Source organism: Camelus ferus, chromosome 4 (assembly GCF_009834535.1).
Source record: "Camelus ferus isolate YT-003-E chromosome 4, BCGSAC_Cfer_1.0, whole genome shotgun sequence".
Lineage (NCBI taxonomy): Eukaryota > Metazoa > Chordata > Mammalia > Artiodactyla > Camelidae > Camelus > Camelus ferus.
Window position 1 is genome coordinate 19155320 of NC_045699.1, and position 25834 is coordinate 19181153.

Below are 25834 nucleotides of genomic sequence, written 5' to 3' on the forward strand. Positions count from 1 at the left end.
CTAATTAAACTCATAAGCTTTTGTAAAGCAAAGGAAACCAGAAGTAAAACTAAAAGACAACCTACAGAATGGGAGAACATGTTTGCAGCAGATGAGACTGACAAGGGCTTAATTTCCAGACTATATAAACAGTTCATACAACTTAATAACAAAAATAACAACCCAATTCAAAAATGGGCAGAAGACCTTAACAAGCAGTTCTCCAATGAAGACATACAAATGGCCAATAGGCACACACACAAAATGGTCAATATTGCTAATTATCAGAGAAATGCAAATCAAAAATACCATGAGATATCACCTCACACCAGTCAGAATGGCTGTCAATCAAAAGTCCACAGATGATAAATGCTGGGGAGGGTGTGGAGAAAAGGGAACCCTCCTTCACTGCTGGTGGGAATGTAGTTTGGGGCAGCCATTATGGAAAACAGTACAGAGATTTCTCAAAAGATTGAAAATAGACTTACCATATGATCCAGCAATCCCACTCCTGGGCATGTATCCAGAGGGAACCTTAATTCAAAAACACACATGAACCCCAATGTTCATAGCAGCACTATTTACAATAGTCAAGACATGGAAACAACTTCAATGACCATCAACAGATGACTGGAGAAAGAAGCTGTGGTATAGTTCTACAATGGAATACTACTCAGCCATAAAAAAATTGCCATTTGCAGTAACATGGATGGACCTGGAGACTGTCATTCTAAGTGAAGTAAGCCAGAAGGAGAAAAAAAAATACCATAAAATATCACTCATATGTGGAATCTAAAAAAAAAGAAGACACAAATGAACTTACAAAACAAATGGACTCACAGACATAAACAAATAGGATTACCAGGGGGAAGGGGGTGGGAAGAGATAAATTGGGAGTTCAAGATTTGCAGATACTACTGTATATAAAATAGGTAAATAACAAGTTTCTGTTGTATAGCACAGGGAACTATATTCAATACCTTGTAATGGCCTATAATGAAAAAATATAAAAAGAAATATGTATGTATATAACTGAATCACTATGCTGCACACCAGAAATTGACACATTGTAAACTGATTATAAATAAAATATACATGCAAAAAATCAAACCAAAATAAAAGCACATTTCACATCCATCTGGAATAAACAAAATCTGATTTTTTTAAAAGAAGTTTACCACCTATGTTTGTTTCTTTTAGGAGTTTTATGGTTTCAGGTCTTTCATTCAAGTCTTTAATCCATTTTTAGTTAATTTTTGTGTATGATGTAAGGCAGTGGCCCAGTTTCATTCTTTTGCATCTACTTGTCAGTTTTTCCAATAATATCTTTTGAAAAGACTGTCCTTTCCCCATTGCATTGTATATTCCTGGCTCCTTTGTTGTAAATTAATTGACCAGATATGTATAGGTTATTTCTGATCTGTCTGTGTTCATCTTATTTGGAACCCTATGGGCTTGCTGGAGTTGGATCTGTTTTCCTTCCCCAGGTTAGGGAATATTTCAGTATTTCTTCAAACAAACAAGATTTCTGCCCGTTTCTCTCCCTTTTTCCCTTCTGGGACTTAAGTAATGCAAGCTCCTTAATCTGCCGTCACTTCTTTCTTTTTTTTTTCTCCTGCTCCGACTGGGTGAGTTCCACTGCTGTAACTTCTGTTTAGTACTTACATTTTCTATCTCTTTGTTTAAATTCTCACCCTATTCCCCTAGCTTAATTCATCCATGCACTACACTTCAAAGAGCAGCACGGCTTGAGGCATTACAAGTTACAGGGAATTACTTGATCTCAAAATCCTTTTGATATTTTTTGTATTGGTGGTATTGTTGGGATGTGCTTCAAACTATAGCTGCCCGCCAAACCTCCATATTCTACTCCTGTAAGAATGAAAATGGTAATTTCTGACAAGAAAATCCAGATACAAAGATCTGCTCCTTCAGCTTCCTACCTCTTTGAAGTCTATGAAAGCCTGTTTTTATGCTGATTTCAGTCTAAATAGAACTAAGCACCACCCCCTCAGCTCCAACAACCTGGCTTCATGTAATAATTCAACTTTCTTTTAGTTCAGTGTACATTTATGAAGCACCTGTCTTGGGTGGGGAATGTGTTCGATAAAAGCACGTGTGAAGGAATGATGGCAAAAACAGCCCTGGAATGTTTTTAGGAGAATTATATGAAAGGTAGAAATATAAATGTGACTGTAAAACATGTGCCAGATCATGAGGAATACTGTATGCCATCTGACGAGTCTGGATTTTAATATAAAATGCCACTTTGTTGGGGAGGCACCTAGAAGGATTTTTTAAGCAGGAGTGTCATGATCGGGGTTGCCCTTCAGAAAGATTATTCTGTCAGCAGTATAGTAATTGAATTGGAAAGTGAATAGACTGGAGAAAGAAATTAATCTCGGTAACAAATTATGCTGATTAAAATGAATGCACTGGGAAATGGAAGTGGAGAGCCCCTGGTAAGTGGGATTGACATGGCCTCCAGTGGTGCCCTGACAGGGGTAAGAGACAGGGAGGGAACTAAGGTAAGTCTTAGGTTTATACTGAACAACTGGGTCAGAATTTGTTTTGAAGATGTTTAGTATGAAATGTTTATGAAATATCCAAGTAGATATGTTTATTAAGCATGTGGATATATAAATCTGTGATGTAAAAGAGAGCCGTACTACACATTATCCATGTGTGCAAGTCACTAATAGACAAATGGTGGCTTGGAGTTAAAGGTAGTATGAGGGGAGGGGAAGCATGAGATGAAGAAAAGGCTTAGGGCAGAACCCTGGGGGACACTAATTAAACTGCAAGGAAGAGGAGGAAAAAAAGAGAAACTCATGAAGTATAGTCACAAAGACCAACAAAGGAGTTTCGAGAGAAAAGGGTCAGTGATATCAAAATGCATCAAAAAGAACTAACAAGGTAGAGTACGAATTTGCCACTTCCCAGTGGAACCTGACTCACAGGCCGTTTCAATGTGGCAATTGGCAAAGAAGTCAAACCAGCAATGAGTAGAGAGATGAATGAGAATGGAAGAAACAGGGCTCTGGGGAATTCCTTCAAGACTTCTGGTTGTGGTCAAGGGACATGAACCAAATGGCAGACCAGGTAGCTCTAAGTCCTTATTCCCACACAGAAACATCAAGAAGCAGCTGGAAACTGGCTCAACTAACCTTATAGGAATTCTGAAAAAGTTCAAGGTCTACAGCAACTTAGGAAAACTTAATAAAGAAAAATCCACCTTCAAAACAATAGGAAAATTTGGGGTGTTTTCACTCGTCCTTCCCCAGCATTTGGCTTTGGCCTAGAGGCAGCAGCAGCCCATTATCCTCCCGCAATCTGCAGGGAGCAAAGAAGATCCTATTTGCAATGTGTGACGTCCTAACCTGTCAGAGGGCTACCTGAAGGACTGGGCTCTGAGTCACCTGACTCAGACCTCAGGTGGGGCAAAGTGGCAGCCACTGCTGGTGAAAGCTGCAGGGGGACTCCTGTCACTTGGGGCAAGAGATCACAGAGACATGCAGTAGGCTACCTGAGGCCCTGAGGACAATCTGAGGTGAGAACACCTTGGAAATTAAGACATTCAAAGCAGCCATATATAAAGTGGAATTCAGAAAGCAACAAGCAGGCTCAAGCAAGACATGCTCAGAAAAGACCTAAGAAGACCTTTGACTTTTTCAGACAGATTCAAAGACTGGGAGAGATGTCTTGTTTTTCAAATGTTCAATTTCCCTGAATAAATTATAAACCATACAAAAGAAATAGGGCATCAAATGTATTACACAAAGATTTTAAAACTGACATAAACATGTTCAGAGATCTAAAGGAAAACGTGAATAAAGAATGAAAGGAAATCAGAACAGTAGACAGAAATTTTGGAGCTGAAAAATACAATATCTGAATTGAAAACTTAACTAGAAATGTTCAACAGTAAGCAGAAGAAACAATTAGCAAACCTGAAAATAGGAAAGTTGAAATTAGTGAGTCTAAGGAGCTGAAAGGAAAAAAAAAAATGAAGAAAAAGTGGGACCAACATACATCTGTGGAAGTCGTCCCAGAAGGAGAGAAAGGGGCAGAGCATTCATCTGACTGAAATAATGGCCAAAATTTCCAAATGTGATGGAAGATGCAAATCTGCAAAGGGAACCACACTGAGATACATTATAATCAAACTGTTTTACAGATAAACACAAAGAATCCTGAAATCACCAAGACAGACTCATCGGGTACAAGGGATCCTCAGTAAGATTATGAGGTGATATCAGCTGAACCCTTGCAGGCCAGAAAGTAGTAGAACTGTATCTTTAAAGTGCTGAAAGAAAACAAAAAACAAAAAACAAAAAATTATGAACCTAGAATTCCATATCCACTGAAAATGTCATTCAAAAATGAGGGAGAAATTAAGAGATTCCCAGATAAAATCAGAGGGAGATGAATACCACTCTACCTGACTGCCAGAAATATGAAAGGGGTCGCCGCAGGTTAAAGAGAAAGGCTGCTACACAGTAACTCCGAGCCATGTGAAGATCTAAATATCACCAGAAAATGTAAACACACAGGCAAATATAAAAATTGGTATTCTAAGTTTGGTTTGTAACTCCAGTTTTTATTTTCTATAGGATTTCAATGACAAATGCATTAATAGTTATAAATGTGTTGGTGGATATGCTGTGTATAAAAGATGTGATTTTTACATTATTAACAAGTGGGGGAAGGGGAAAGAGCTGTAGAGGAAGAGTTTGTGTCTGGTTGAAGGTAAGCTGGTGTAAATTAAAATGAGATTACATATAACATCCTAAAGTTATAACAATTTTGATAGAAACCAAATTAAATATCTAGACTACACTCCCAAGGGAAAAAAAAAGAGAAAGGAATCAAAACATCAACTAAACACAAAAGACAGGAATGGAGGGAATGCTTTAAGACACTTGAAACAAATACCAAAACTAAGTCAATTCTTTCTCATCGGTGATTACTTTAAATGGAAATGGAAAAAACAAACTTCTCTAATCAAAAGGCGTAGTATCTTTTCACCACAGTGGATGACACTAGAAGTCAGCAGCAGAAGGAAGACAGCAAAATTCATAAATATGTGGAAATCAGCACACACTTCAACAATGAGTCAAAGGAAGAAAATCACAAGAGAAATTAGAAAGTACCTGAGACAAGTCAAAACATGCGATGCAGGAAAAGCAGTACCGAAACAGAACGAGCAAGCCTTGGGGAACTAAAATAAGAGCAGCAAACTAAACCCCAAGCTGATGGAGGGAAGGAAATGATAAAGAGCAGAGAAACTGTAGAGAAAAATCAATGAAACCAAAAGTTGGTTCTCCCACAAGATCTACAAGCAATCAACTTTTGGCTACATTGACTGACTGAGAAGAAAAGAGAGGACTCAGTTATAAAATACACAATAAAAGCGGTAATAGTACCAATGATTTTATAGAAATTAAAAAGATTGAATAAGAGTACTATGAACAACTATACGCCAGAAAACCGGATCATCAGATACGATGGACAATTTTTCCTAGAAACAGGCAACCCATCAAGACTGAATCAGGAAGTAAAAATCTGAATAGACCCATGACTAGTAAGGAGATTGACTCAGTAATCACAGGCCTCCCAACAAAGAAAAGCGCTGGACGAGAGCGCCTCACTGGAGAATTCTACCAATATTTAAAAAAGAATTTATGCCAACTCTTCTCAAACTCATCCTAAAAACTGAAGGAGAGGGAGCACTAACTCTCCCTAACTCATTCTGTGGGGCCAGCATTACCCTGATACCAAAGCCAAAGACACTCCAAGAAAAGTAAAGAACAGTAGCCCTTCTGATTATTGATGATGAAATTCTCAATAAAATACAAGCAAACCAAATTTAGCAGAATAATAAGAGTGTACACCAGGAACAGGCAGGATTTATTCCTGGAATGCAAGATGGTTCAACACATGAAAATAAGTCACTGTAATGCATCACATCAGCAAAGTGAAGGGAAAAGCCACACGATCATCTCAGTTGATGCAGAAAAAGCCCTTAACAAAATTCAACACTCTTTCATGATAAGAACACTAAAAAACTTGGAATAGAAAGAAACTACCTCAAAATTTATGAAAAACCCACAACATCCTCCTCAACAGTGAAGACTGAAAACTTCTCTTATGATGAGGAACAAGAGTGCAGTGTTCACCAGGTCCATTCAACATAGTATTGGAAATTCAGAATAATTAGGCAGGAAAAAAAGAAGCCATCCAAACTGGTTAGGAAGAAACAAAATTATCTCTTCACAGAGACATATAAAAACCCTAAAAATCCCAAGAGCAACATTAAAAAACCCTCTTAGAGCTAATAAATTCAACAAAGTTTAAAGATAGAAAATCAATATATAAAAATCAGTTGCCTTTCTATACATAAATGATAAACAATCTGAAAAGGAAATTAAGGAAACAATTTCATTTATAATAGCACCAAAAAGAACGAAATACTTAGGAATAAACCAAAGAAGTGAAAGATTTGTATACAGAAAACTTCAAAATGTTGCTAAAAGAAATTAAAAACGCATAGCTAAAACAATCTGGAAAAAAAAAAGGGAGGTCTCACACTTCATGATTTCAAAACTTACTATAGAGCTTCAGTTCTAGCATGCAGTCAGATATATGGACAAACGGAACAGAACAGAGGGCCTAGAAATAAACTCTTGCATATACGATCACGTGAAGGGTGCCAAGACCTTTCAATGGGGAAAGGACAGTCTTAAAACAAATGGTTCTGGGAAAACTGGATCTCCACAGGCAAAATATACCATATAAAAATTAACTCAAAATGGACCAGTGATTTAAATGTAAGAGTTAAAAGCACAAAACTATTAGGGAAGAGCTTCATGTTAACTGGATTTAGCAATCATCTCTTGAATATGACACTAAAAGCACAAGCAACAACAAAAAGTAGATAAACTGGACATCATCAAAATTAAAATTTCATCAAAGGACACTATTAACAGTGAAAAGGCAACCTACAGAATGGGAGAAAATATTTGCAAATCACAGATATGATAAAGGATTAATATTCAATATATAGAGGAAAAGTACAACAAAACACAAAGCCTTGACTAGACATTTCTCCCCAGAAGATGTACGACTGGCCAATACGCACATGAAGATATGTTCAATCACTAGTACTTAGGGAAATAAAATCAAAAGTACAACAAGATAGCATTTCACATCCATTAGGATGGCTACTATCAAAAAACCCCAGAAAATAACAAGTGTTGGATGATGTGGAACAATTTGGACTTCTATGCACTGTTGGTGAAAATGTAAAATGATCTAGCTGCTGTAGGAAACAGTTTGGCAGTTACCTCCAAAATTAAACATAGACTTACCATATGATCCTGCAGTTCTGGGCATACTCAAAAGATGAAAGCAGGGACTTGAAAAGATACTTGCATACTAATGTGCATTATTCATTATTCATGATAGCCAAAAGATGGAAACAACCCACATGTCCGTTGATGGATGTATAAACAAAATGTGATATATACTTACAGTGGAATATTATTCAGCCTTAAAAAGGAATGAAATTCTGATGCAACACAGATGAATCTTGAAAACATTACTTAAAGTGATGGAAGCCAGACAGGAAAGGACAAATGCTGTAAGATTCCACTTATAAGAGGTACCTAGTATAGTCAAATTCGTAGAAACAAAGTAGAACAGTGGTTACCAGGGACTGGGAGAAAGGGATAATGGGAAGCTGTTGTTTAATGGGTACCAAGTTTAGTTTGGGATGATAAAAAGTTCTGAATACGGATAGTGGTGATGGTTGTACAATATGAATGTACTTAATGTCACTAAATTGTGCACTTACAATAGTTAAAATGTTGAATTCTTATGTATATTTATCACAATAATAATTTTAAACAGAACTTCCAGTTGTCAATGTTAAGGAAGCATTTGTACACTTTCTCTAGCCCTTCTGTGTCTTTGTGAACAACAGTGTCACCCTAGAGCCTTCAGAGCCCTGCCTTTTATCTTCTGATTTCACGCCTTCTAGCGTCACTTGATCAGAGAAACAGATGTAGTACTGTCCTCGGCCATAGCAGGAGGAGCAGTAACTGGCTTTAGACATACTTGCCCAACCTAAGAGGACAGCTTTTACCTTAAATCCTTCTCTTTCTGTGCTCTGTAAACTTCAAGATTCTTTAAGCATCTGATGAAACCTGGAGCATGGTGGTAAAGAAAATGTCAAAAAATACAAGATTTGCGGTTCTAGTTCAAGATGGTGATACAGGAAAATCCCCAATTCACCTCACACAGATACACTGAGTCTACAGCTGCGTATGGGAAAATTTCTCCTTAAAACCTAAAGGCTGGCTGAATGACAACCCTACACATCAGGCAAATGAGAAGAAAACCACATCAAAGCAGAAAGGAGAGGCTGGGACACAATCTTGCCATCAACCCTGCCCTTGGTGATGCCACCCCTAATTGGGAGAAAACTCAAAACTTGGAGCTCTCCCCAAGGAGCGAAGGGTTCAAATCCCATGTTAGGCATCTAAACTTTTGGGACCTGTATCTGAGAGATGGGCCCCAAACATTTAACTTTGAAAGCCAGTGAGGCTCTTGTCCCAAGACCTACTGGACTGTAGGAATTTGGGAGACAGCTCTTAAGGGGCCCATGCATTCAAACTTACCGCTCTCCCTGCCACCCTCACCCCCTAACAGGGGCCCAGCGAGAGACGGCTGATCCCACCCAGACTTAGAGTAACGGAGGCTCGTCTGCTTAGAGTCAAGCCTCTGCCTGGCAGTAGTCACCTAATTTATCCCGCAAATCCAGGGGCCTGCTGGGGCCTGGCCAGGACTGATACCAGTGAGCCCCAGCACCTCCTGGCGGGGAGGCCTCCTGCGTGCTTGGCCCTGGAGGCTGGAGGAGTTCACATTCCTGTCCCTGGGACTGTAAGGACCGGTGTCACCCCAGAAGGAGCTCGTATCCCTGTCTGGGGCTCCAATTTTTAAGCTGCTGCCAGGGGACACCTCTACACAGCCCGGCTCTGGCAACCAGCGGGTGGGTTGTGGGTCCCACAGGCCTGTAAACAATGGAGAAAAGAGTTCTTAAACAACGAGCACCCTGAGGGCAAAGCAAGAGGCCACAGCTTGGCATTGCCGAGAAGGAGTCCAATTTGCTAATCATCTCGGTTGTGGCCTGAGGGGCAGGGTTCTAATTAAACATGTGTCTAGGGCCTGGCTGGAATCCTTTCCAGAGACCTCAGAGGGTCAGCACTGTTCTGCACTCTCCCTCTGCTATACTCCAAAAGTGCGTGTCTCCTGGAGAGCTTTACCTGCAGCTGGTGCCCTGGTTTTTGCAGCTGCCACCCCAGGGATGCCCCCTGATTGCCTGGCTGTGGTGAGCAAGGGTACTTACATTCTTCGGTCCCACGTGACTGTGGCGATTGGATAGATGGTTCGTTCCCGGCTACCGCCCCTGGGGCATTGTGCATACAGCAGACGGGGGCACACCTCCCAGTCTCTCTGTGGAGGAAACCTCTTTCCTTGTCCTGGAAAGCTCTGGACTTATGGACAGGCTTCAGGTTTGGCACACATCTCGTGGCCCACCCAGCTACTCTCAAGGAATGGAGGCTGTGGATGCTGTCTTGGCACTCTCCCTCTGCATTGCTCCAGTTCTCCTGTATCTCCCAGGAAAGCCTGCACACTCATCTGGAGCCCTGATATTTGTGGCAGCCATCCAGGGGATCCTACCGGATCACCTGGCCAGTGGAAATGGCACTTGCAGTCCCACAGGACTGTACAGATCTGCATACTTTCAAAGGCTGCTGCATGAGAATTTGGCTTCCCAACAGCCTGAATCTAGGTGCTGAGAGCCTCTCCTTGGGGACACTGACAAGCCTTGGCACATCCTCAATCACAGGAACTACTGAAAATATAATAGGCTGCTGGGACAAAGCACAAAGCTTTGAGAGACGACAGAGAGCTGGAGTAGGGTCAGAAGATAAGGCTCATCTTCCACACAAGCCACTTCCTCAAGACTGGGAGAGGCGGTACAGAGCCAACAACGACTCAGCAAAATGAAGAAACTGAGGAATACGTTTCAGATGAAAGAACAAGATAAAACCTCAAGGAAAAAAAAATCTCAATGAACTGAAGATAAGTTACTTACCCGGAAAAGAATTCAAAATAATGGTCATAAAGATGCTCACCAAACTAAGAAGAAGAATGGATGAACACAGTGAGAACTTCAAAAAAGAGATGGAAAATATAAGAAAGTACCATAGAAGTCATAGAGCTGAAAAATACAGTAACTGAACTGAAAAATACAGTACAGGGATTCAACAGATGAAGCAAAAGAAATCATCAGTCAACCTGAAGACAAGGCAGTGGAACTCACCCAATCAGAGGAGCATAAAGAATAAGAACAAGTAAAGAGAGCTTAAGGGCTTGTGGGACAACAGCTAACACACTAACATTCACACTGGGGGTTACAGAAGACAGAGAAAAGGACTCAAAACCTCCCTATCCTGGGGAAGGAGGTGCACATCCAGTTTCAGGAAGTCCGAAGTGTTCCCAACAAGATAATCACTAACAGTCCTACAACAAGACACATTATAATTAAAATGGCAAAAGTTAAAGGCAAAGGAGATAATCTCAAAAGCAGTAAGAGAAAAACAACCTTTTATATACAAGGAAGCCCCCGTAAGACTTAAAAGCAGATTTTTAGCAGAAACTTGGTAAGCTAGAAGGAAGTGACATTATATATTCAAAGTGCTGAAAGAAAAAAACTTCCAACCTAAGAATACCCTACCTAGCAAAGTTACCATTAAGAATTGAAGGTGGGATAAAAAGTCTTTTAGATATGCAAAAGCTAAAAGTTTATCACCACTAAACTGGCCTCTTAAGAAATGTTAAAGGGACTTCTTTAAGCTGAAAAGAAAGGGTACTAATTAGTAACAAGAAAATATATGAAAAATAAATCTCATTGGAAAGGTAAATATGCAGAAAAGGTAGTGGATTAATCACTTAAAAAGCTAGTATGAAGGTTAAAAGGACAAACATAGTAAAAATAACTATGATCATCATAATTAGTTAAGGGATACACAAGATAAAATATGAGACTGACAAGGGCTTAATCTCCAGAATAAATAAGCAGCTCATACAACTTAGTAACAAAAATACAAACAACCAATCCAAAAATGGACAGGAGACCTAGACTAGCAGTTCTCCAATGACTGACAAATGGCCACAGGCACATGAAAAAATGCTCAATATCACTAATTATCAGAGAAATGCAAATCAAAACTACAGTGACGTATCACCTCACACCAGCCAGAATGGCCATCATTCAAAAGTCCACAGATGATAAATGCTTGAGAGGCTGTGGAGAAAAGGGAACCTTCCTACACTGTTGGTGGGAATGTAGTTTGAGGCAGCCATTATGAAAAACAGTATAGAGATTCCTCAAAAGACTAAAAATAGACTTACCATATGATCCAGCAATCCCACTCCTGGGCATATATATGGAGGGAGCCTTAATTCCAAAAGATACATGCACCCCAATGTTCATAGCAGCACTATTTACATTAGCCAAGACATGTAAACAACCTAAATGTCCCTCGACAGAGGACTGGATAAAGAAGCTGTAGTATAATTTCTACAATGGAATATTACTCAGCCATAAAAAAGAATGAAACAATGCCATTTGCAGTAACATGGATGGGCCTGGAGACTGTCACTCTAAGTGAGGTAAGCCAGAAAGAGAAAAATACCATAAGATATCACTCATATATGGAACCAAAAAAAAAAAAAAAAAAAAAGACAAATAAACTTATTTACAAAACAGAAACAGACTCACAAAGAAAACAAACTTACGGTTACCAGAGAGGAAAGGGGATGGGAAGGGATAAATTGGGAATTTGAGATTTGCAGATACTAATTAATATAAAATAAACAACAACATCCTACTGCATAGCACAGGGAACTATATTAGATATCTTGTAGTAACTTGTGGTGAAACAGAATATGAAAACGAATTTATGTATGTTCATGTATGACTGAAGCATTATGCTGTACGCCAGAAATTGGCACATTGTAAACTGACTATACTTCAATAAAAATTTTTTAAAAAGATATAAAATGTGATGTCAAAATCATAAAACATGGAGAAGGGGGAAGAGTAAAATGTTGAGCTTTAGAATGGGTTTGAATTTAGAAAAAACTTAAGTTATTAATTTAAAATATACTGTTGGAGATACGCTGCTACAGATAAGCCTCTTGATAACCACAAAACAAAAAACCTATAGTAAATACATAAAAGATTTTAAAAAAGGAATGTAAGTATACCATTTAAAAAAGTCATCAAACCACAAAGGGAGAAAACAAGAGAAGAGAGAGGAACTACAAAACATTAATACATGGCAGTTAAGTACTTACCTACCAGTATATTTTTAAATGTAAATGAACTAAATTCTCAATTCAAAAGACAAAGTATCTGGGTGGATAAAAAAACAAGACCCCTTTATATACTACCTACAAGAGACTCCCCTTCAGAAGTCAGAACACACAAACTGAAAATGAAGAGATGCAAAAAGACATTCCATGACAATGGAACCCCAAAGAAACTGGGGGCCACACTTATACCAGAAACATTAGACTTTTAAAGAAAGACTGTAATAAGAGACAAAGAAGGGAACTGCATAACATTTGTAAATGTTTATGCCCCCAACACATGAGCACCTATATATTTAAAGCCAAATATTACAGACCTAAAGGGAGAAATAGCAATTCAAAAATAGTGAGAGACTGTAATACCCAACTTGTATCAATGGATAGATCATTCAGACAGAAAACAAGTAAGGAAACACTGGCCTTTAACGTAATATGTTAGGCCAGAAGCACTGAACAGTTATGGACAGAGGACTCCATCCAACAGCAGCAATACACGTTCTTCCCGAGTGCACATGGAACACTTTCCAGAATGGATCATATGACAGGCCATAAAATAAGTTGCAATAAGCTTAAGATTGAAATCATATCAAGCATCATTTCTGACCACAATGGTATGAAAGTAGAAATAAAGTACAAGAAAACTGGAAAATTTGCAAGTATGTGAAGATTAAACAACATGCTGCTGAACAATCGATGAGTCAAAAGAGAAAAAATATCTTGAGACAAATGAAATTGAAGTATTATATATCAAAACTTGTGGGGAGCAGCAAAAGCAGTTCTAACATGGAAGTTCATAGAGATAAATGCCTACCTTAAGAAACAAGGGAAGTCTCAAACAGCCTAACTTTACATCTTGAGGAAATGAAAAAAGAAAAAATGATGGCCAAAATTCGCTGAAGAGAAGAAATAACAAAGATTAGAGCAGAAATACAGATCAAAACCATAGTGAGACACCACCTCACACCTCTTAGAATGGCTATTATCAAAAAGAATAAGTAATGAGTGTTGGTGAGGCTATGGGGAAAAGGGAACCCTTGTGAACTCTTGGTGGGAATGTAAATGGAGAACCACTATGGAGAACTGTATGGAAGAGCCTCAAAAAATTAAAAATAGAACTTTGAACCACCATTCCACTTCTGGGTATGTACCTAAAGCAAATGAAAACACTAATTTGAAAAGATATATGCACCCCCCTGTTCACTGCAGCATTATTTATAATAGCCAAGATATAAAGGCAACTGAAGTGTCCACCTGTGGATGAATGGATAAATGTGTGTGCATATGTGTGTATGTATACACACACACACACTCATGCATACAGACACAGGAATATTAATCAGCCATAAAAAATAAAATCTTGCCATTTGTGACAACACTTACAGACCTGAGGGCAATATACTAAATAAAATATGTCAGACAGAGAAAGACAAATACCATATGATCTCATTTGTATGTGGAATCTAAACAAACCAAAAAACAAAATAGATACACAGAACAGATTGGTAGTTGCCAGAGGTAAGGGGTGAGGGTGGGTGAAACAGTGAAGGGGATCAAAAGATACAAACTTCCAGTTACAAGATAAGTAAGTCTTGGAGATGTAATATACAGCAGGATGACTATACTTAATACTGTATTGTATATTTGGAAGTTGCTAGGAGAATAGATCTTAAAAGTTCGCATTAGAAAAAAAATTTTCTTTGGTAACTGTGTAGTGAAGGATATTAATTAGACTTATTGTGGCGATCAAATATCAAATCATTATGCTGTACACCTGAAACTAATACAATGTTATGTCAATTATACCTCAATTAGAAAAGGGAACCCTCCTACACTGTAGGTGTGAGTGTAGTTTGGTGCAGCCATTATGGAAAAGTGTTTTCCATAAAACAGTCTTTTCCTCAAAAGACTAAAAATAGACTTACCATATGATCCAGCAATCCCACTCCTGGGCATATATACGGAGGGAGCCTTAATTCAAAAAGCTGCATGCACCCCAATGTTTACAGCAGCACTATTTACAATAGGCAAGACATGGAAACAACCTAAATGTCCATCGACAGAGGACTGGATAAAGAAGCTGCAGTATATTTCTGCAATGGAATATTACTCAGCCATAAAAAAGAATGAAATAATTCCATTTGCAGCAACATGGATAGAACTAGAGATTGTCATTCTAAGTGAAGTAAGCCAGAAAGAGAAAGAAAAATACCATATGATATCACATATATGTGGAATCTAAAAAAAAAAAAAAGATACAAATGAACTTATTTGCAAAACAGAAACAGACTCTCAAACAGAGAGAACAAACTTGTGGTTACCGGGGTGGGGGGGAGGGGAAGGAGGGGATAAATTGGGATTAGAGATTTACAGATACTAACTAATATATATATATATATGTATGTATATCTCGAATAAACGAGTTTATACTGTATAGTGCAGAGAACTATATTAGATATCTTGTAACTTATGGTGAAAAAGAATATGAAAACAAATATATATATGTTAATATATGACCAAAGCATTACGCTGTACATCAGAAATGGACACATTGTAACCTGACTATATTTCAATAAAAATATATATATATGTTTAAAAATTATACCTCAATTAAAAATTCAGCATCCAAAGCCCTACTCCAGACCTGCTATATGAGAATTTGCATTCTTAACAAAATCCACAGGTGATTCACATTAAAGCTTGAGACATACTTGCCTAAAGAGTTTCTGAAGAAAGAAGGGGGTGAAAATGTTTGAGAGGAATGAAGGTGGAAAGAGCTATTTTTCTGTCTTTTAGGAAAAATAAGCACCGAGAATGATCAATGTGCACGTATGTGCCCTTGAGTGATCTCAATGATACGATGCAGAAACATGTCCCATGTGTAGTCAGATCTGTTCCCAACTGTAATTTCACAAGCTGCCAATAAGCCTTCAGGGCCTAGAAGCAGCGCTGCCTTGGGCTGAACGAGCGCTATCAGAAGGGGGCTTTTCCAGGTAAGAGAAAGATGATCTCTCCCAGGTGACGAAGCAAAGGGGAGCTCATGCCTCTTTGATTATGAAGCACATATGTTAGGTCACTGGAACTAAGGAGGGGTTGGCAGAGGCCCCAGAAAGGAGCCTCGGGCTGAGTGTGTTGATTGTCCAGGATTGAGCATTATCCCCGGACTTACCTGAGACAGAAATGGCTTATATACTGCAAGTGAGTTCTGTGGCCACATTTCTCCCAAATCACATTTGACCTTCATTAGAGATGGCTACAGTGTATTAACTTAATTGGAAGCTCCAAATGATTGTTTTTCAAAGAACACATCTCATGGTGGGGATGGAGGAACATGAATGCAGTGATGTGTAGATACCAGTTCTAGTAAGTTCAAGTTGCTAACTGCCCCCAAAACATTCAGTCACATTAGTTCACACACTTACACAAGGAATTAGGAGCCTTGTGGTTGCTTTGAAGTGATCCCACAGGGCAATCTTAATGGTATGTTTCAGACACCAACCAATCAGAAACTATGTCTGACCAATCAGAATGGTCATCCTACCGATTAGCACCAGCCTCTGACAAACCACAACAGCCATTCCCACATGGTGGGTACCAGCTGACTGTCAGCTCTGACAGGCAGGTCTTCGATGCCCAATAGATCTCCAGTAGGTTTGGAACCCAGACTTGGGGAGGAGCAGAGTACATACAATTATATCACTGCAAACAGGATTCTAAAACAGAGAAGGGGTCAAATGAGTAAGACAACTATTATTTGTTTAAACAGACGCCCCATCTCCCTGCAGTGGGGGAAACCTAGCCTCTAATTACAACAGGAGATCCAGACTTGTGCTCAGTCCTGCCTGGCCCAGAAATGACAGCAGTGAGGACCCCTCAGCGCCCACATCCCTGGGCTGCTTCTGTCCTGGCCTGGTGTGTGTGTCACTGCTCAGGTCTGCTCTTCCCCATGAAGAATCTTCAGTTTGTGTTGGTCTTTCTTCCAAGTCATAACTAAACATAAAATTTCCATTCCAAATGGAGAGAGTCATTGTGCCTCCTCCCTACATCCAGCTGATGCCCTATTTCTGCTCTCTGGGGAGCTCTCCTGGGACTTGTTAACCTCCAGCAGAGAATCAAGAAAGGCGTTGGTGGTACCAGCAAGGCTTCAAATTTTCTTGGCTTGAAACAGTGGTTCTCTACCTTGGCTGCCCATCAGAATCACCTGGTGGGGGGGGGGGGCCTCCTAAAATGTGTCCATGCTTGGATCCTACCCCTGAGCAACTGAGTTAGAATCCCTGGAGAAACTTCTCTCGAAAGACCAATGTCCAGGCTGCACCTCCTGGAGATGCTCCCTGTGCAACCCCAGGCCCAGAACAACACTGCTGCCCCCAGCTGGCTCTCATCAGACCTTTACGTCACCAGCCCCAGCACAACCAGTGAGAAGAGGTGGCCGCAGAGAAAATGAGTCTGAAGGAGTGTCTGAAGGTCCCATGATGGTCTGAGAATGGGAAGACAGAGTGGAGGGAAATCAAAAGGGAAGTTTCATGGCTGTGGGGCAGGTGTGTTAGTGTTAGAGAAGAATGGCCAGACACTTCCGGCTTTAGGAAGCGTCCTGGGCAGGGTTAGTTGACAAATGAGAATGTGAAAGGTCGACCATCATAGAGGATGCGGCTGAGGCAGCACTGCACTTCCTACTGTGGCAGGGTCCACACCTTCAGATTACGTTTCTAGTAAAACTCTCTTACCTGTCCCCAGCTGGAGAAGGCCCACTCCACACACAGCTGTTGGTTACAGGCCTGGGTGTCCACTGGCCGCTTGGCAAGCTGCGTGCACATGTCATTGGATACAGGAGTGGAGATCCCAGAGGCTTTCAGCTTCTGGCAGGTCACCCGGCGGGTCTGGATGCCTCCCCCACAGCTCCGGGTACAGGCGGACCAGGAGGTCACCATCCAGCTGGAAGAGGAAGAGTCAAGGCAAAGGGTCAAGCCTTGAGGAGAGGAACACTGCCGTGTACTCTCAGAAAAGGAGCCCCGTCCATCCTCCTGTCCTCATCACACAGCAGCTAATTGCGGGGGCTGTGTCCCTTCTCACAGTGTATGCTTGGAGTGGTGGGCTGAAAATCCCCCTCCCGCCCCGCCAAAATAGCTACTTCATATCCCTGGAACTTGTGAATGCTACCTCATTTGGACAAAGGGTCTTTACAGATGCAGGTGAAGATTTTGAGATGAGATTGACCTACACTATCTGGGTAGGCACTGAATATCATCACAGGTCCTTAAAAGAGAAAGGCAGAGGGACACTGGACACAGAAGAGGAGAAGACAGTGTGACCACAGAGGCAGAGGAAGGTGTGATGGGGCCACACCTGGGGCCACAGCCAAAGGACACCTGGAGCCACTAGGAGCTGCAATGGCTGAGGGACAGGCTCTCCCCTAGAGCCTTTGGAGGGGGTGCAGTCCTGCTGACACCTTGAATTTGGACTTCTGGCCTCCAAAATTGTAAGAGAATAAACTGTTGTCTTAAGCAACCATGTTTCCGGTAATTTGTTGTTGCAGCCACAGGAAACAGATACATTTGCAAATTGACTAAAAAGGAGTATCCTGAAAGAGTTTTCTGAAGATCAGTAGCTTTATGGCCCCCAAAGCCGTGATCTTACAGATGGAACACGATGGTCCTTGAGCTGGTCACGCTGCAGTGTGGTTCTGGTGCTTCCTAAAGGCATCCAAGCGTGTGGCAGAGAAGGGACAGTTTCCTAGGGAAATCAGATCCAAACCTGGGTCGCTTCCTGACCCCAGAGGCAATCGGGGTCTCAGCTAAGGCAAGTTCTGTCTGCTAGTATTCATTTTCCTTACCTTGCCTTAACCCACGTCTCATTTGATTTTGTTTGATTCACTCAGAAACAGACAAAGTTCCTTCCAGCTTTCTGGAGTAATTTCCCACCTCCATGAGTCACAGTCCATAGGTCTTAGATCTCTAATACTGCATACGTGGTGAAAGTAGTTGTTCTCAGAATGTTAGGTTCCAAATACAATTCAGACCCTCCAATGTGAGGCTGACAAAGACTGACAAATGGCTTTTCTCGTCAGGCCAAGCTGTAAGCTGGGTGACACTCGGAAATCCTTGGTCCATATACAGATGCAAAGGGGTTTTCTTTGGATGTGTGCACCCTGGGTTAATTCTCAGGGAGGAGGGGAGGCAGTTTGGGGAAAAGTCAGAAAAGATGTGCTTTCCAGCCATTTCGTTCCATCTAGAGGAAACATTCCTTGGTTCTACTGCCTGGTAAAAAAAATTGTCTAAATGAAGTGGTTGAAGCAGCTGCCTGGGTCAAAGCAGGACTTCCCAGGACTATTCAAAAAGCCCACCGGGGTGACCCCTGCTTGTGTGCCAAGACGGGGGCTGACGTGCCTGGGCAGCTTGGTGGGGAGGCCAGTCAGAGGTGACCTGTGGCCGCTTTCTGGTTCAGTGGTGCCCCGTCTGGCTTTGAGGAGAGGCAAGTAGCAGGGATGGGGAGCAAATTCCTCCTAAATCTGGATCTGTGACTTATTTAGTCTGGTGGAACTTCCCCTCTGCATGCGCGTGAGGAGAGATACTGCGTGCAGATTTCCAGCCCGCAGGAGCAGAGCCACTTAGGAAGCAGGCAGAAGGTGTTTTAAAGCTCCGGGGGGCACTGAAACCCAAGCAGACAAGCCATTATTTCATCCACAGAAGTAAATGAGGCTGACTGACTCCGACTGTCACCACAGCACACCAAAAAGCCCCGGCATGTCCACGACCTCTTCTTTTCACACAGCTTGGCAAGGGCAGTCTTCCAGCCCCTCGTATCCGTGGTGAATGTCAGGCCTGCCTCTCAATCAACTTTTATTTCCAAATATCCATTTCAGCAGTTTTTCAGGAGCTGGGGCAGGGGCTTTGCGAAAGGAGAGGTACGGGCTATGTTACAGTTCAGGAAGGGTATAAAAGGACATTAATCATTCCCGTGGAAACCTTCCCGTCAGCAAGTCAAACTGCTGATGTTAATGAGTGTGTTTCATATTTCATTGAGGCTCTCCTGGTGTCAGCTGCTCCCTATGACTCAGCTGGCAAAAGACGAAGCGGCTGCCTAAGGAGCGGATGAATGTCCCACAGACAGGGAGTAAAGGGGCGTCTCAGGGTCCAGCCAAGCCCGCCCAGGCGCGGGGTGCCATGCTGGTGCCAGCTCGAAGCCCATCCATTATCCCTTCGGCTACTGCCTGCAGGCTGGGTCGGGGCTGGGGGCACTGCTCAGGGGGAGCTGCTCAAAGCTTGAGGAAGACGGAGAGAGGCAGAGACTGAGGGTGTCATTCTGGGCTATACAAGGGACCCAAATGCAGAGAATGTACAGTTGACCCTTAAACAACGTGGGTTTGAATTGCACGGGTCCACTTACATTTGGGTTTTTTTTTTCCACTAAATACCTACACTACAGTACTACACCATCCAAGGTTATGGAACTGCAGCTATGGAGGGCCGACTCTAACTTATAGGTGGGTTTTTGATTGCATGGGGTTGACGTCTGTAATCTATGTGTCACGCAAGGGTCAACTGTAAACTTGAAGTTGAGGCAACTATGGGAAATGGAGACTTTCAACTTTAGTAGGATGCAACCCTTTGTAGAAGGGACAAAATTTCCTCAGCTAAACTGCAGGACTAATTAGCACAGGTATTTACAGTTAGAAGAAAGGGGAGGGGCTGGGATCCAGGCTAGTCATCACTACCCCTAAGCACTTCAATGCAAACACATAGCTTCTCTTACAAACCAAAGAGCTGGTTTCTCACTGCAGGATGGGACCTCTCTCTTGCCAGGGCCTGGGGTGCTCCTGCTCCCTGGCCCTTGGGAAGCCCGGGCAGGAGTGCGAGGGAGCAAACAGCTGAGGGAGGAGGCTCATCCAGGGGGATGTTTTCTACACGGTAAAGAGGCTGGCAGGCCTGTAGGAAAGGGCAGCTCCTTGGAGATGTCAGGCCCCCTCAGTTGCACTCAGCACCTCTCACTCTCACAGTGCCAGACAAGGGCTGGCCGTGAACTTGGCTAAAGTCCAGGCCCATCCTTGGGCAGTGGGCGGCCCGAGCCGGCATCTGGCGCACTCACCGGGAAGGACAGTCTCTCCGGTTGCAGGCGATGGGCTGCACGGCAGGGCGCACCTTCCCGGCGCAGTGAGCGGGGCTGACCTCCGTGTTGTTCAGGAGACACCTCAGGCGGGGCTGCTGGACCCCCCTGTTCCCACAGGAGGCTGAGCAGGTCGCCAGTCTGTCCACAGACCACCAGTAATCTGGATCAGTAGGGAAAAGAAGATGGAGTTGATGCCCATGCACTCTGTTCCTTCTGAGCAGGGGCGGGGGGGCGGGCATGAGATGCTGTTATGCATAAAGTTCGGCCCTGAGGGGGGCTCCATTCCCAGCATCTCTAGACAAACCCCGTGGTCTCCAGGGACCTCAGACGGCTCATCCACAAGGAGAGCACAATAACCCTTGTCTCATCAGCTGCTTTGAGGTCTGAAAAGAAAGAAAGTGCACGCCCCAGCCCAGCGCCTGGCACACGAGCCTTTCTCAGTGGCTGCAGCTGTTGTAGTTTTAAGCCTACTTCCTAAAGTACTTTTTGTTCATATGGGTTTACCAGAAAGTGGCTGTTTTTCTACAAAGAGATATAAAAATCTGAGAGTTAACTTAAAAATCATCTTTAAGAGTATGCATCTGAGTTGGGCCTTGTTACAGAAGAACAGCCTATCCAGAGAGCAGTCATTTACATGAGACAGTGACGTCAGTCAGAGAGGCTGTTTCTTTAGATTTTCTATCGGGGGGTCTGGGGAGTCCTGGTAGGCAAGCTGTTAAAAAGAACTGTGGGCTGGTAAATTTTGAGTGCTTATTTGCAAAGTTGTGTATTAAAAATCTTGCAGATAGGCACTGCCTTCTGGTTGTCAACAGAGAATGGCTGGCTGGCAAGAAAATGGAGTGTTTACTTTCCTGTCTGGAAAGCCAGATGGTGGGGGAGGATGCTTAAGGGGAAGATCTTAGTGCTCAGAAAGCTCTCTCTCCTTACGCGCTAATACTGGCACAAACTCTGTCCTTCCCCATGGAACCCTCCATTTCACAATACACGCAGTACAATTTTATCTTCCCTAAAAGTATCGCACGTAAGCCACAGGTAGAGCCAGCCCATGGAAAACCCAAAAGCGTCGCTTATTTCTATAACAAGGCCAGTTGTGGCTCTTTTCTCATGTTTTGGGTTCATTCACAACCCTTTCTTGGGCTAGCGAGTGCTGGGCCCCACTTTAAGGGCTCTCTGACCTGCCCCTGTGCCTGGAAAGTTCACGCGTGAGCCACACAGGCTTCTCCGTCTGCTCATGGACAGGCCACAGGGAGGATGTCTGGTAAGCACTTGTCCTGTGACTGCAGCTGAAGACTCTCTTGGATGATCAGCAGGTCCCAGCACCAGCCCCGACCCCCAGGGTAGGGGATAGTAACCACACGGTTCAGATCAAGAGGTATTTTGAAACCAACCCAACAGAGAAAACTTGCATTTTCTTTCTTAACAAGCAACTTTGCATGTGTGATCTTTACTAGTTAAACCAGCACCAAGGAAACACATGTGCCTTTGCTCTATGGTGGTATCTCCTTGGTCCCGAGCAGCAGCAGCATGATGAGCAGAGGGCCCATTTATGAAAGCAGCACTGACTTGTCCAGGTTCTGCTCAGGTGGGGCCGGGGGGCTTTTCTGAAGAGCCTCACTGTATGGAGACACGGTTCAGCTTCAGTGTTTACGCTCTAGGAGCCACTGGAGGTCAGAAATCACTTTGTTCTACTAGAGAATTAGATTCTCAAGAAGAATTCAAGAAGCAAGCCTGGCACCAGAAGCCTGAAGAGTTTCTTACCTTGGATCACTAAGGAGGCCTTCTGCACGAGCATTCCCGCCTCATTCTGAGCAAGGCAGCTGAATTCCCTCTGAGACCCGCCACTAAGATTTGCAACCTGGAGAATCTGTCCGGCTGCCAAAATGTGATGCGTCAGTCCTGCGACAGTGGCAACTGGCTGGCCATCGTGGAACCAGGTGATATTAGGGGTAGGGTGGCCTTTGACGGGGCAGCCTGGAAGGAAAGAAGAGGAGAAGTAAGCCATTGATAAAGCCAGACAGGACACATTCCTGATGAGCTGCTTCAGTGTTTCCACGGACTTGGAGGGCACATATATGACGTGGCTTCCCTGTGGCTTTTTTTTTTTTGGCTTCCCATTCCCAAGCAAACAGGGAATGTTTTTATTCTCTGGGATTCTGGGATGGTGACTGTTATTCAATTAAATAAAAATTCTTGGGGAACACAAAGTGCTTATTTCTGTCTATGTCCCTATAATAAGTTTAAAAAACAAAGCAATTGAGATTTACTCATTGAACATTTTCTTCAAGTTAATTAGTTCCTACACCAATTTTACGATGAAAGAAATCACTTCTTCAAATGCAATGAGCTGAGAAAAAAGCCACATACTATATCTAAGAATCAAACTTTAATTGGTAAAAGTCTGATGTCTGCCTTCATTTTATTCTTTATGTGATTTTCAAGCCAAAAGTTTTCAACAGAGACTAGGAAAACAATCTTAAACACTGATCTCATTTCTCTCCAAGTCAAGAACCTTGGCCTTCTGACAACTCTTCTGACAACCAAGCCTGCATCGGACGTGTACCAGTGTTATACTTATTTACATAGTCATCGAACATATTTTGATACATTAAAATTCCAAACTATTAAACTGAGATATGGTGTCTACTCAAGCCTTTGTAGCGTAGAACTAGTAAAATACTGATTGCAATTGTAAGAGAAAACTCATTACCTCCAAAGTTGTATTTGCTGAATTTGCTGTTGTGACTCCAGAAACTTAGCTTCCAGAGAAAATTTATTTGGAAGTTTAAACACATGATAAATTATTCGAAATTAAAGATATGGGAGTTCAGTTTTGTTAAAAAATAACTACTTAATGCCTACCGTTCTAGAGACAGTTAAGTTAGTTAAGACTGTCTTCTCTCTTACAAGGAGATCCCAGCTGGTAAGGGATGAAAGATATCATACCAATAAAGCTGAGATGTAAGGCAGAAGATGAGCTCGATGAGATGCACAGACGGCCACCTGCACGGGTGTGTGTGCCTGTGAATGGATTTTCTCACGTTGGCTTGTTCTGTATTCTGGGGACAGCACCATTAGAATTTTTATAGGATGGCAGCATTAACACAGGAGATGTTTTTAGAGATTCTCTAGCTTCCTGCCACAGGAGAAAAATGAGGCCCAGAGATGTTAAGATATCTTCCAAAGATCGATGCAAGCCTTTTATCTGACTCCTTGTCTTGTGTTCTATCCCCTAGGCCTGCTACTTGCCTCTTTTACTAATTCTATGCGACAAAGGCTTTGGTAATGATTTCTTGGATATGACACTAAAGGCACAGGCAGCAAAAGAAAAATTAGATAAATGGGACACCATCAAAATTAAAAACTTTTGTATATCGAAGGACATTATCCACAGAGTGAAAAGGAAACCCACAGAGTGGAAGAAAAAATTTACAAATCGTAGATCTGTTAAGAGATTAATTCTTACAACTCAACAACAAAAGCAACCAACCAAATTAAAAAATGAGCAAAACACTTGAATAGGCATTTCTCAAAGACACAAATGATTAATAAGCACATGGAAAGATGCTCAACATCATGAACTATTACAGAAATGCAAATCAGAACCACAATGAGATACCACTGTATATCCATTAGGATGGCTATTATTTTTTTTAAAAATTAACTAGAGTTGGTGAAGATGTGGGAAAATGGTAACACTTGTGCATTGCTGGTGGAAGTGTAAAATGGTACAGAAAATATTATTACAGTTCCTAAAAAAATGAGAGTTACCATATGATCCAGCAAATCCACTTCTGGGTATATACCCAAAAGATCTGAAAGCAGAACTTAAGACATTTGTATACCAATATTCGTGGCAGAATTTATGATACATTATTCATGATAGCCAAAAGGTGGAAACAACCCAAAAGTCCATCAATGGATGGATGGATAAGCAAAATGTATGACAAAATATTATTCAACCTTAAAAAGGAATAAAATTCTGAAAGATGGACAACATGAGTTACACTTGAAAACATTCATTTCAGTGAAGGAAGCCAGACACAAAAGGACAAATATTGTATGATACACCTTATATGAGAAACTTAGAGTGGCCAAATTCATAGAAACAGAAAGTAGAACAGTAATTAGCAGGGGCTGGGGGAAGGAGGAAATGGTGAAGTATTTAATGGATACAAGTTTCAGTTCGGGATGATGAGAAAGTTCTGGAGATGGACAGTGTGAGGTTGTACGACAGTGAGAATGTCAGTGCCACTGAGCTGCACACTTAAAAATGGTTCAAGGAGCAGATTTCATGTTACGTATGTTTTACCATAAGTAAAAGAAATGAGGCTGCAGCTGTGCTGGTGGACCAGTTTCAGTCCCAGACCTCAAAGGACCATGTGAGTGTTTGCTTGTGCTCTTGTGCCTTTGCCATCACTGTAGGAGAACAGGCCTGGTCATCCCAAGGGAGGATGAGACAACAGTGGAGAACAGCCAAGTCACTCCAGCCAAACCTGTTTAGATTAACTGAACTGAGTAAGATTGGCAAGAATAAATGATTGTTACTGTTAAGCCACTGAATCTTGGGTTTATTTTAATGCAGCCTTCTTTTTTTGAAGGTGGGGTGGTGGGCAACAGCTAATTGATACATTTAAGGAGTAGGGGCTTCCAGATCTTTCCCTGGGCCCACGGATCCAAGGCTTCCAGTGGGGTGGAGTTTCTCCCTGGGTGCTGACCTTGCTCTCACCTGACCTGGAACCTTCTTACTCAGCTACTCCCCACGTGCTCCTGGTGGCATCTAGGCATCTAACTGTCATGTGGTCTGTGGTGGTGTCGCTGCACTCCCGTTATGGAATGCGGGTGGGAATGGCCTTGGGGAGAGATAGAGAGAAATCAGTCCATTGGGATGGATGAGAGTTGCAATGGGGAGGATTTTAAAGGCCAGAATCTTGTCTTTTGGGAGCCCCTGCAGGTTTCTGAAGAGGAAGAGTAATCTAGGTTGGCTTTAGAAGAGTCATTAAAGTGATTCTTTGCAAGAGGCAGTGGCTTGAGAGGAAGGAGAATCTAGGATATCAGTTCAGGTGTGGCAAGAAATGAGACATACCTGCAAAGTTAGCTCTGACAGAATATGAGGAGGGGGTGGTGGAGACAAAGAAGAGAAGGAGACTGAAACACTAGTGAGATTATTAATAGAAGTACGTAAATTAGGAAGAGAAGCCACTTCTTATGTCCACCCTAGAAGATAGTAAGTTTAGTTTTAAGCATGTTGACTTTAAAGGTTGTGATAGGACCAAAGGATAGAAAAACCCATCGAGATGATAAAAATGGAAGT

General features: G+C 42.0%; 1 protein-coding gene across 3 annotated transcripts in view; it reads right to left on the reverse strand.

The window, feature by feature from the left end:
• ADAMTSL1 (ADAMTS like 1) overlaps nt 1-25834 on the reverse strand; it is an 825910-nt gene that overhangs the window by 6980 nt on the left and 793096 nt on the right. For all 3 annotated transcript variants that reach the window (XM_032477631.1, XM_032477630.1, XM_014555590.2), the window contains 3 exons: nt 22282-22494; nt 20503-20683; nt 17145-17352 (listed from right to left, as the gene is read on the reverse strand). In XM_032477631.1, the coding sequence (XP_032333522.1) occupies nt 17145-17352; nt 20503-20683; nt 22282-22494 (602 nt within the window). The remainder of the gene's footprint in view (nt 1-17144; nt 17353-20502; nt 20684-22281; nt 22495-25834) is intronic.